The 12,867-nt window shown below is 43.3% G+C and overlaps 1 protein-coding gene across 2 annotated transcripts in view; it reads right to left on the bottom strand.

Moving 5' to 3' along the window:
* Nucleotides 1-7,027: 7,027 nt before the first annotated feature.
* DOCK5 (dedicator of cytokinesis 5) overlaps nt 7,028-12,867 on the bottom strand; it is a 145,811-nt gene continuing 139,971 nt past the window's right edge. For both annotated transcript variants that reach the window (XM_078379731.1, XM_072979031.2), the window contains exons 51-52: nt 10,247-10,362; nt 7,028-9,243 (exon numbers count right to left, since the gene is read on the bottom strand). In XM_078379731.1, coding sequence (XP_078235857.1) covers nt 9,142-9,243; nt 10,247-10,362 — 218 coding nt within the window. In that variant the 3' untranslated portion in view covers nt 7,028-9,141. The remainder of the gene's footprint in view (nt 9,244-10,246; nt 10,363-12,867) is intronic.

Below are 12,867 nucleotides of genomic sequence, written 5' to 3'. Positions count from 1 at the left end.
GGATGACTCGGCTGTTGATTGGGAAAAGGTCCCCACCGTGTTCTGCTGGAAATTTGATCACTTCCCTAAGCAGAAGAGATACAACCAAGGGATGTTGAAGTGGTGTCTCCAAATCTGAAGGTCTTCAGGGGCTGCTTTAAGCATATCTCGCCCTCCTGAGCTGATGGGGACCTCTGGATGTGTTTTTAGTTGGACATTGTTGGATGTTTTGACTCACTTAACGATTACCTTGTTAAACGACGAAACCGCTTTACAATGAAGTTTTTGTAATCGCAAAATGATGTTCCTATGGGGGAAATCGCTTAACAGTGATCGGTTCCCTGCTTCGGGAACCAATTTTTTGCTAGACGACGATTTTAAAACAGTTGATCGGCGGCTCTAAAATGGCCGCCTGCTGTGCAAAATAGCTCCCTGCTGTGCTTTAGGATGGATTCTTCGCTTTACAGGCACCGTAAAATGGCCGCCCTATGGAGGACCTTTGCAAAATGAGCAGGTATTTCGCCCATTGGAACGCATTGAACCAGTTTTCAATGCATTTCAATGGTTTTTTTAAATTTCGCTTGATGAGGATTTCGCTTAACAGTGATTTGAATGGAATGAATTATCCTCGTCAAGCGAGGCACCACTGTATTTGCTAATAGTTGTGCTTCAGTTCTCATCAGCCTTCAGCAGCATAGCTGGTGTTGGGACCTAAAGAGTAGAAACATCTGGAGGCCCACACATATCCCTTGCCTGGTTTGTCTACTTCAAAATGAGAGATGAGATACGTTCAACAAATATGCATCCCCCGTAGCTTAGAGAGCACTTATTGCTGATGGATAACAGTTGTTCTGCATCACATAATGAACTGACCCTTTCAGATATATGCAAACAATGCCATAGTAATTGCAAAGTGAGCTTGACGTTCATGAGCCTGAGGAGACAGATGGCCAGAAGCGCTAAGTGCCAAGCTGATGTATCCATCAGCAAACCTATTCCAAGGCCATGGGGATGTTCTCAAGCAGCTTGTGATAACTGCCGCCACCCACCTCCTCAGAGGCCTGAGAAAGGATTGTGTGTTAACCCTGCCTGATCATGAAAGCTCAACTATGGCTCCTGTGATTGATGGCAGTAATGGTCTGAATCAGATGCTTCCTAAGGTTTGATATGCAAACAATCTATGATGCACATTTCTCAATACACTTTCAACCACACAATCTAAGATGGACAACAATTAGACCACTGTGCCTAGGCCAGCGAGAGTGTAAGAATTGGTCCCAGTTATTTTAAAGGTGAGGGATGTAAGCAAGCATTACACTCTTGGAAAACCATTTTAACATGTAGCTGAATGCTGAACAGATATAATCTGCAGTAAATTCAGTTGAATTCATTCCCAGATCAGCCATGTAAACTCACCGGGGGGGGGGGGGGGATGGAATTGGTATGAGTAAACCCACTCCTTAAATATCTCACTTACCTTGAAAGCCCTGTTCAGGTCACCATACCTCAGTTCTGATTCGAGAGCATGTAATAACAATGACCTTTGTTAATGGCTGTTAATTGTCCATTCAGACGTAAACTGCTGTTAAATGCCTTCTCATCACAATTAAGTTCTTGGAACCAAGGTGGTGAGGGAGCTTGGGTGTCAATGAACCTTAGAGCAATGCCCTTGGGCATTATGGTCTGGACTCCCAGCAGGGTCACCGAGGCAGGAATGGTCACAACTCGGACACTAGGGTAAGATGCATCCACCCTCTTCAAGGCAGCGACTGGGCAGCAGTGGTAGCTGAAGGTGACCCTGGTGGAGAGGAGGCAACCGTATAATAGTGACAGCTCAAATTGCATCACGTAAGAAGTGCTGCTCACAAAATACTTCTGCAAGTGCCCCGTGGAATTGGTTGTGACGGGTGTCATACATAATGCCAGGCAACTGTGTTCAGACACAACTTTCTGTCCTGCAAAGACAAACATGATTTTGACCACTATTTCTAACCGTTTGATCATCCTTTCTTTTTTCATGTGCCATCAAACGAATTCTGACTAATATGATTTCTTGTTCAGGGTTTCCTAGGTAAATAATACTCAGAAGTGATTTTATTATTTCCTTCTTCTGGGGGTGGCGCTGCAGGTTAAACCACAGAAGCCTCTGGGCTGCAAGGTCAGAAGATCTGCAGTCGTAAGATTGAATCCACGTGACGGACTGATCCCCCCGTCGCTTGTCCCAGCTCCCGCCAACCTAGCGGTTCGAAAGCATGCAAAATGCAAAAATGCGAGTAGATAAATAGGTACCACCACAGTGGGAAGGTAACAACGTTCCATGTCTAGTTGCGCTGGACACGTGACCATGGAAGATTGTCTTCGGACAAACGCTAGCCCTATGGGTTGGAAACGGAGATGAACACTGCCCCCTAGAATCAGGGGCAACCTTTACCTTCTTCTGGGGGTGCCCCAAGGACTGTGCAGCTTGCCCATGGCTACCCAGGCTGGATTTATTTGCAGGAGGCACAGTGATGGAATTGAACTCCCAGCCTCTGGGAGGTTGTACGTAGCCTGGGGACAGAAAACACTACTGCAAAAAGAGCTAAGTCTCTCATATCAAGAATTCGTTGGGCACAAAATCCAGAAGAATGAAGTATTGAAATGAGTGAGTTTCTGAGAAGATGGGGAAAATACTATTTGTATATTTTCCATTTGGACTCTAAAGAAAAGAGGCCACCAGAAGATCAAATTAAATAACACAATTAATGTTGCATTAGGAACTAAATGAGCTTTTCTTACCTTCATATTTTGAAAATTAGCTTCACTCGTTTGATGATCATCCATCAGACGGTAGACACGATGCTTAGGTGTGGTGCTTTGAAGGATTTGCATGCCAAGAGCAAAAATATAACAACAGGAAATATCCTTTAAGATGTATAAGCACCGCTCTGTCTTCCAACCTCTTAGAAAATTGAAGGCGTTATGAACATGTTCAATGACAACAGTTTTAGGATTCAAAATCATTTGGAAAGAGAAAAGTTTTTATAGAGGCTTCATTTCTTTTGTTAAAGGATACCCTTTGTGGTCATTACAGGCAAATCTGACTGAAGGGGGTCAAAAGAAGAGTTCAATCTATGCGCACAAAAAGGAAACCAAGCAAAAACCTTTTAAAAAAGAAAATAGCCACAAGGCCGAGCTGTGTTGTACAACATGCCGAAACATCTGGAAGTTAAGACATGCTCCTGAGTTGTGGAGTGAATCTACCTCCTAACTTGTGCATTGCTGGTAATAATGCAACCAGTATCAGTATCAGTAGTAACAACAACAACATAAAAACATACTGGAGAATAGCAAAGTTTATATATACCTCTTTCTCAGGCAAACAAACACACACTTTTGCAAACACACAAAACGTTGGGGCTGTTTAGTATAGACCAAAAGGTTATTAAGGGAAGGGTGAGGAAAGAGAGAAGCTACTTGAAGGACTGTATCTCCCCATATGACCCTTCTTGCTGCTTAAGATCATCAGAGGAGGATCTCCTCTCGGCCTCATTGCTAGCACAGGCATGGTTGATGGGGATGCGCGAGAGAGTTTTCTCGGTGGCTGAATGCTCTTCCTCCCTTTTATCCTTCCACTGACAGGTGAAGACCCACCTTTTCAGGAAGGCTTCTAACAGTCATGACAGAGGTCCTGAATGCCATGTTTAAGTAAAGATAACTTTTACTGTTTTACCAGTTTTTGATTATTCAATTATATTTTAATCAGTTCCAGAGTTTTCTTTTTAAATGTGTAACTTACTACCGGTAATTCTATTCTTTTTTAATATTGTGAGCTGCCTTGGATCCACACATCGGGAGAAAGGTGGCCTATAAATAAGATAAATTAATAAAATAAATAATGCTGTATAAAATGATGGACAGGTTCCAGGGAGTGGGGCCAGAGCAAAATTTTCTCCCTTCATCCAACTCAGCTGAAGATGCAGAACCATCTAAACAAAGTACTTCTCCGAACAACAGGAAATGTAATGATAGAATTTACTGCCACAAGACATGGTCTCCAATTTGAAAAGGCAAATTCATGGAGGAGAAGGCCTATTAATGGCTTCTGGCTGCAACGACAACGTATCGTATCCAGCTTCAGGGTCAGCACAATTTTGAGCAACAGTGCCCAGAGAAGGGCAGGAAGTTGTGATTGTTTTTTTATGGTTTCTGTAGGTATGTGTTGTACATCACCAGACGAATGCACTCTGATAGCATGCTAGATGCTTGCGGCAGTACTCCGAGCCCCACCCACCCAAAACATGGCCAACAGTCAAACATAGAGACAATCATTTCTTTAATATTTTCATTTACAGATATAAAAATAAATAAGGCAGGTCAATCTGGTGCAATAAATCCTGTACTGAAAATAAAGTCTGACTGGAATGACAGTGACAGGAGCAATTACGTGGCTTGGTGGTGAGACAGTATATTTAATGCTTAACGGTCAGTAAAAAAAAAAGGTTTTGGGCTTTCTCCTTTACATTTCAGAACATATACATAAAATCCCTCCTAGCTAACTTAAGATATCCGCACAGCTTCAAGGCTGGTCTACAAAACTGAGTCACAAAGGCAGAGGAAACTACATAGAGAAGCAAACCAGGCCTTCAGCACTGATATGAAGGCAGTATCCTCCACTGATCCTGAGGTCAACAGGCTAGTTTAGACTATGGAACATGGGCTGTGTGAGGCATACACACTTCTGTAAAAGGGGGGCAGCCAGATAACTCCAAGAGAATGGTTCGGAAGCTGACACTCAGCACCTACCATCATCTACCTCTGTAATATAGGGAACATCTTCAGCAATGGTTTATGCTTGGAATATAAGATGTGGGAATGCATTCCTCATGACTTAAGAGTAGATGATGAGGATTTCGCACAGTACATCTTTATACACCCAGGAGGTTATTTTGTTGTGTATCACAATAGGTCAACAGCCACAAATAAGAATAAAACTGGGCAATTCTAATGGACTCAAAAGTTTCTGGTGTATTCTAGAGTATGATCCATTTATCTACTGTATATTCTGCTCTAGTACCATGATGGAGGCACCAGGTGATGCTTCTATGAGATTCCAAGGTGGTCTCCCATCCAGATGTACACCTAGCTTCAGTAGGCTTTCTCTGTCTTCACCTGGATTATCAAAAGTTGTACCTTTCTTGGGAGGGGCTGTTGGCGAGCGATAAAGCCAGGCAGACTAGAGATCTGGCATCTTTCTAATGCGTCCCATCTCAGGCTCAAGGACGGAGTCCCATCATTGGAAAAAACTCGAACACAGTTATTTGTGGAGACCAACATCAAAGCAGGAATTCCAATTCCAACAGTGCATATTCCATTGGTGGGATGAACGTGCTTTTTCTAAGCAGGGCTCCAGGTTTCCATAACAATGACTTCTTCCCCAGTCCCTTTTTGCAACTGTAACATACCATCTCCAATGGACTACCTACCATAGATTATCCATCTGTGACTTTCTGACATGCCAGAAACCACTTCCGCTTATTTTTCACACAAACAGCCATGATGGTCTGTTTCAGCAACAACAATAGAATCCCCCCAACATCATTATGGCACCTTTGCAATAAACACATTTATTTCAGTGTGAGCTTCCACAGATGACAGTCCACTCCTTCATATATGGAGAAGGCCATCCATGAATGTTCGCAGCGAAATGGACTGGCTTCTCTTAAAGGCACCACAGAATTCTAGTAATCTAGTATTTCTCCAAAACCCCTGATCTCTCTTTCCTCCAACTTGCTGTAAATAACAAATAAAAAAAGATGTCTGTAAACATAGAAACATCCATGTTGGACAATGTGTTCTGTTTCTCTTGCACAAGGGCTTGGATTCTTTGACCCAGTGATTCTTGAGACATAAAGCAAACAAGATGGAGAGCTGTTGCCTTAAACGAGTGGTTTCCAACTTTGGGTCCTCAGATGTTCTTGGACTTAAACTGCCAGAAGGCTTCACCACTAGCTATGCTGGCCAGGATTTCTGGGCATTGTAGTCCAAGAACATCTGGGGACCCAAGGTTGGAAACCACTGCCTTAAAGCACATTGCTCAATATTGGACATATATTAAAGATTCGCCCTCCATCTTTGTGTGGCAAACAAACTTCTCCAAAGCTAGGAGCCGAGTATGTTGTGGGAAGAGTACATGCTGCTTTTCTGCTCCATCGACACCTGTACATGTGGGTCTCTGTGGGTGTGCACACAGGCAAGAATACAGCAAGAGTTAACAAAATATAGAAGTCTTCCATTTTAACACCAAGGTTGTGTATCCAGCTCTACACAAATGAACAAGGATCTGACACCATTTGTTAAGTTTCTCCCAAAAGAAATGCAAAGCCCGGCCATGAGACCCAAGAGAGGTTCACTAAGTTTCCCCGCAGGGAATGGAAGAAGACAGCTGCTTCTTCAGACATCTCTCTGCACCATGAGTAGTGCACAGCTGGAGGCCCATGTGATGGGACCTCTGGGTGACTTTGGGAACATCTCCTGCCTGTTTTGTGATGAGAATCAAAGATGATCGTCCACTCCACCCCACCCTGCCTGATGCATGCAGGCTGTTTTCTGAAGCCATCTGGCTGGAGAAAAAAAAAGGGTAGGTTAGATTCAAAGGGAGACAGACGATGCAGAAACTTGCTGGTGATAAGAAGAGTCAAATTCAAGTCAAAAGGAGAAGTAGCTCGTACACAGAGATGGACACTTCATGGTCTTGGGTAACTGCTTTGGGGAACAGGGCAGCAAAGCCAGCTGTACTGTATGTACAAGCCTCAAAAATGCATTTGTTTAGGATTATGTTTATGAAGGAATGGAATTAATAAACATAATGTTTATTATGTTTGCTGGAAGGGCAGATCCTGAAGCTGAGGCTCCAATCCTTTGGCCATCTCATGAGAAGAGAAGACTCCCTGGAAAAGACCCTGATGTTGGGAAAGTGTGAAGGCAAGAGGAGAAGGGGATGACAGAGGATGAGATGGTTGGACAGTGTCACCAAAGCTACCAACATGAATTTGACCCAACTCCAGGAGGCAGTGGAAGACAGGAGGGCCTGGTGTGCTCTGGTCCATGGGATCACCAAGAGTCGGACACAATTAAACGACTAAACAGCAGCAACAAATGTTTATGAATTCAGTTATATGCACAACCTTGGTGTTAAAGGATCAATTCATACTGACTCTTCATAAACTCTGTTTTGAAATGCAATCCACAATTTTGGGACTGAATTTGATCAAAAGCCTTTGGATGCAGAAATCAACTAAGGAGTGATCCATGCAACTCAATGGTCAAAACTATATGGTGATCATTGGAAAATGGTGGTTAACACATAATTCATGCTATGATGGCTGAGGAGCAAAATTGTAAGGCAAAGCTTAAACGATAGAGATAGTCTAACAATCTGGATTATTTCCAGAACACTTCTGTAATCTAGGAGAGCTGGCCCCTGAGCTTTTGGTGCAAAACGGAGAACCACCATGACATGGCATTTAACAACAGACAAGCAAATGAAAGCCTTACTAGAGTAGACACAACAAATGATCTGGATCCTGACATGTGGCTTTATCTGCATTTATAGCTTAGGGAAAGTCCAGTGTTGCATCTTAGCTGCTGTCAGGTCTTGACTTACACATCTAGGTTTGAAAGTTTCAGAAGCACCGTCGTATAGAAGCTCTCCTCTGAATTCACAAAGAAAATAAATTGCACCTTTAGGTCTTAAGGCAACTCAGTATTATATAAGGGAAAACAAAAATGTACACCAACTAGTTCAGTTTTTTTAAAGAAAAGGAGTGGTAGTAGTGGACGTAGCCCTGTTTGGATGCAAGAAGAAAACCAATGAGGAATCAATGGCAAAAATGACAGTACTTGAGAGAAAGGTGCTGAGAGATTCTGGGCACAGTTGGTCTGGATCTAGGACTACTGCCCTTCTGTTCATCAAGAGATGCGAAGGCATCATTTGGTAGATGCTTCAGGTTCTTGACACAGCAAAGCATCTGACACAGAAGGAAGCCACAACCATGGTTGACTGAACTTGTCCTGGACCATACCCAAGCTTTTGCCAGCTGTATTTGAATTAAAACCTTCCACCACAGGCTTCCTGAAGTCAGACTAGCTGTTGTTCTGTTGTCAAATCAGCCCTAAATAAAGCTATTACAGGTGACTCACGGTGAGCTTCTATGGTGGAGATGGGATTCGAACCCAGGCCTCCTGAGTCCTAGTCCATCACTCTATCCACTCCATGAAATTGGGCATCAGTGTTTAACCTTAATACCTCTTCTTCTTGACCATTCATGGAGAGCAAGGCTGCATGTACACATTGGTCTGTTGACTTGAAGAATCCTGAATGTGTAATTATACAGTCAATGGTTGTTTCTCAAATGAGGGCCCAGCCTCACAGCTTATGGTTGACAACTCAAAACCTGTGATGCCCAACATGAGTGACCATGAAGGAAGACAGAAAAGATGCTCAAGGATTTGAATGCTTCATTGATAAAAGCTCGGGTCTGGATTTAACGTGATTCGTACCCATATATTTAATGGCAACACCTTTTTTCTTCCTCTTCATCATGAAAACATGTACCACGTGGAAAGAAACATGGTCATTTCTATGCTGGAAACAGCCGTATGCAATCAATGTGGCCAGTGCCGTGGGCGAGGAATGGTTCCTTTTGGAAGACTCTACACCAAGGTGCTCAACTTCTTCATATTCAGGCTGGAAAGAACTGGAGCTTCTATGCAATGAAATGCATTCCTAATGAGGATGCAGGGTCTCCTGAAGGCTCCACAGACTTTCCATGGGGGGCTCTTTCCTGAGCATTGGAATTCCTAGTAGATGTAATGGTGGGGTTCTGGTACCATTTGAGCCAGGTGGGCACGCAGAAGCTCAGATATGGGAGAAGGTCCAAATGTTAGAATGCTTGGCGTCTTGGCATACGGGTAGGTAAAACATTGGAAGCTTGGAAATGGAACACAGAAGCTTCGTCTCAGCTTGAATGGCTTATTTTGGCATGGCCTAAGAGGAGGCAACAGGAAAGCACAGCCATTCATCTGTTCAACAAGAGGAAACCTCTGGCCAAATAATGCGCATGGCGATACCTGGGCAGCAGACAAGTTAAGAGTCAAGGGGGTTTCCCTGGCATGGAGTTCTTACTGCAACGCCGGGTCTAAAGAAAGGACACTCGATTTCCTTGCCTTCGGAGGAGGGGGGGGAGGCTTGACTTCCCGTCTGGTCGGCAGTGGAGGAGCGACCTGCAAGAATACAAACACAGAGACAACTGGAATCAGATTGGAAAGTTGTTGTTTTTTAAAATCCCATTTCTGGGTGTAATGGAGAGGAGCCTTGTTTCAGAGGAGGGGGTTTAGATTTCATCTGCTGGACTGCCAGCATGACTGACAAACCCTGCTCCCTCTTGCATGTGAATGAGGTGATAAAAAAGCTTTTAAGTAGTGATCTCCCCCCCCCCATTTCTTTGGCAGAGTTCCAACTTCCCTCTAGCAATTCAATGACAATACTGCAGGCTAGTCTGCTTTTCTAATTCAAAGGTAAAGGTTGCATTTCAACTGGCTGAAAACCCCTCTTAAAGCACAGTGGTGCCTCGCTTAACAATTGCCTCGCTTAATGAGGAAATCACTTGACGATTAGGTTTTTGCAATCGCAAAAGCAATCGCAAAACAATGGTTTAAATGGGAAAAATCCGCTTCAGATGATCGGTTCCCTGCCTTGGGAACCGATTTTCGCATTACAACAATCTAAAAACAGCTGATTGTTGGATTTCAAAATGGCTGCCGGGTGAACAAAATGGCCCCTCGCTGTTTTCTAGGATGGATTCCTCGCTTTACAGGCACCGAAAATGGCCGCCCCTATGGAGGATCTTCATTGGATGGTGATTTTTCAGCTCATTGGAACGCATTAAACGGTTTCAATGGGCTTTTAAAATTTCGCTTAACGAGGATTTCGCTCTACAGTGATTTCGCTGGAACAGATTATCCTCATTAAGCGAGGCACCACTGCACTATGAATAGGAATGTAAACCCTGGGTATTGCACATAGCCCTAATCCTGACTCCTGGATCTCCAGACACAGGTGAAAGTGTCTTAGACACTACAGAAGGGCAACACAACAGGGGGCCTATGATTTTCAGCAGATGGTGCATGCCTTTTGTAACATCCAGTTTCTCCCAGAGTAAGCAGACTTTTCAGAATTACTAAGAAGAATATGACCAACCCCTTTATATATATTGTATCCCCTTACCTCTCCAGAGTTCCTGGAGTTGCTATTCTCATAGGGTTTGCATTTAGGGGGCGGTGGGGGTGGAGTGCTCTGCAAATTAGGGGTTGCTAACCCATCAGTCTGCAATGAAGGGAAACCTGGAGAAGAGAAATAGAGAATAATAAAGGGCAGGTGATTCAAGTTAAAAAGATAGACAATGGGCAGGAGGCAGAGTTCCGATGGAAGCTCTCTTGTGCCATCAGTAATTTGAGGACGGCACAAATACTTCTTTTAGCAGGTGATTGTGAGCCGGCGTGTCAATCTGGAGTCCCGCTTGGTATTCCCCAGACTTCACATGTCTCCGAGCGTCATCTGTGTGCATCAAATGAACCTTAAGCAGATGTGAAAAATGCACACCTGGGACAAGGGAAAACGAGATCCAGAATGACACAGAAATATCCAGTGGGCTTTCCTTTCGCTTTGGACTTTCTCCCCTGCAGTCTCAGGGACTCTAATGCCTTCCGAGGGGACAGGAAATCCATTCAAACTTCAGATAAATTCTGAAGGTAATCATCTCAGTATGACAAGCAGGAAGTGAATTAACCAGGTGGGGGAGTGGCGGCATTGTTCACTCTTCCTGGATGGCTCTTTTTAAGCCATCAGTTTTGTGTCTCTATTCTGGGTATAAAGTAATGGCCAAGCCAAATGCAGTATGGAGAGACCAGTGGGCATATTTCACGTCAGTTTTGTAAAAGTTAATTTCAGAGAGAGAGAGAGAGAGATTCTGAAATTAACTTTTACAAAACTGACATGAGATATGCCCACTGATCTCTCCATACTGCAAAAAAATATATAAATAAATATAAATATAAATTATATACCCTGTTTCCCCAAAAATAAGACAGGGTCTTATATTAATTTTTGCTCCAAAAACGCATTAGGGTTTATTTTCAGGTGATGTTTTATTTTACAGTCATGTTATCTTCTTGTTGCTGTACAAGGGTGGAAAGTGGGGTTTCACTTAACTAGGGCTTATTTTTTGGGGTAGGGCTTATATGACGAGCATCCTGAAAAATCCTACTAGGGCTTATTTTCAGGCTAGGTCTTAGTTTCGGGGAAATAGAGTATATATATAAATAAACAGGTTTTTGCCTAGAGTAGTCCACCACGAGTAGATAGGCGGGATATAAATTAAATAAATAAATAAATAAATAAATAAATAAATAAATAAATAAATAAATAAATAACAACAACAACAACAACAACAACAACAACAACAACAACAACAACAACAACAACAACAACAACAACAACAACAACAACAACAACAACAACAACAACAACAACACGGTGACCAAAATCCTGTCCATGGACTTACTGGATAATGCCATAATCATGGTAATGCTTAATTAAAACTCATCAACAGCTTCCTACCCTCCCTTTCGTTCTGGTTCTGAGGCTCCCTAAGCCTCTGTTTTGCCTTGGGGAGCCTCCAGACGAGGAGGGAGAAGAACATGCAATAGCTACTTGTGGTACCAAACCTGACAGTGACAGTCTACTCTTGTATTTTGGCTATCGAACGTTGCTCCCCCCGCAAGGTTCCCAAAGGCAAAATGGAGCCCGAGTAGGCCTCAAAACATAAAGGGAGCTTGTAATTACTTTTCGTTAAATCTTGTCTTTGTCAGATGATGATGTCGCCCTCCAGTTTCTGCCACATAACTACGGGAACAGGACACTGGCCAGAATTTGAACAACATGCACTCGCACACGCAGGAAACAAATCCAAGGAGTTTTTATGTGAGTATTCCTCCGCCGTAGTCCACTTGTTCAGGTGCATCTGAAGAAATGGACTACAGTCCACAATAGCTTATGCCAAATAAAACGTGAACTCTTTAAGATGCCACAAGACTCCTTGTCGGTTTTGCTATAACAGACAAGCACAGCTACCCTCCTGGAAATGATGTAAATAAATTGCATCCGTCTACTAGATTTCCCTCTTAAAATATTCCCAGGCAACATTAGGCATCAACTCAAGTGCTTTCGCTTCACTGGCCTTTTCCAAAGCTGTGTCTACTGTCAAGGTTTGCATATATAAAGAATTGGAATCCAGTCCTCGATTACATCCTGAGCCAGTTATAATAACTGGTGTTAATTACTCCCATATGTTTTTTTTTTCACCATCTTGCTGTGCTTGGATCTCCGAGGGGACGTCTGATATTCAGCAAATAAAATTCTGGAAGCACTTGGACACATATGCAAGTTTCACAGTTCTGAGCGTTTCCAAAAACCCAGCGGGCAATCCATCTACTTGGCAGGGCTTCAGACTCCAAAAAGACTGGAGGCAGGAAGCTTCAGCCTTTTTCCTTTTCTGCCAACATGCTCCAGCTGTCAACTGCTGGGCCACACCCTGGCAGGCTGCTGGCTTCACAGATGATGATTCACTTCGAGAACCATGGCATCGGAAAAGGAATAGCCGTCTCACCCTTCCATTCCCCCCCTAGTTCTATCCTTCCCCCTTTTTTGAGGCATGGGGTGTGTGTGCATGTGTGTCCAGCCTTCATGATTGTGGACAGCAAAACAATACCAAACTAGTTCTATGTGCTGTACAAGTTTTTAAAAAATTTGGTCTAAAATGGAGACATAATCTCCCGGAGGGGAAAAAT

This window comes from Pogona vitticeps, chromosome 8 (genome assembly GCF_051106095.1).
Source record: "Pogona vitticeps strain Pit_001003342236 chromosome 8, PviZW2.1, whole genome shotgun sequence".
Classification (NCBI taxonomy): Eukaryota; Metazoa; Chordata; class Lepidosauria; order Squamata; family Agamidae; genus Pogona; species Pogona vitticeps.
This window is presented reverse-complemented; position numbering and strand designations above follow the sequence as displayed.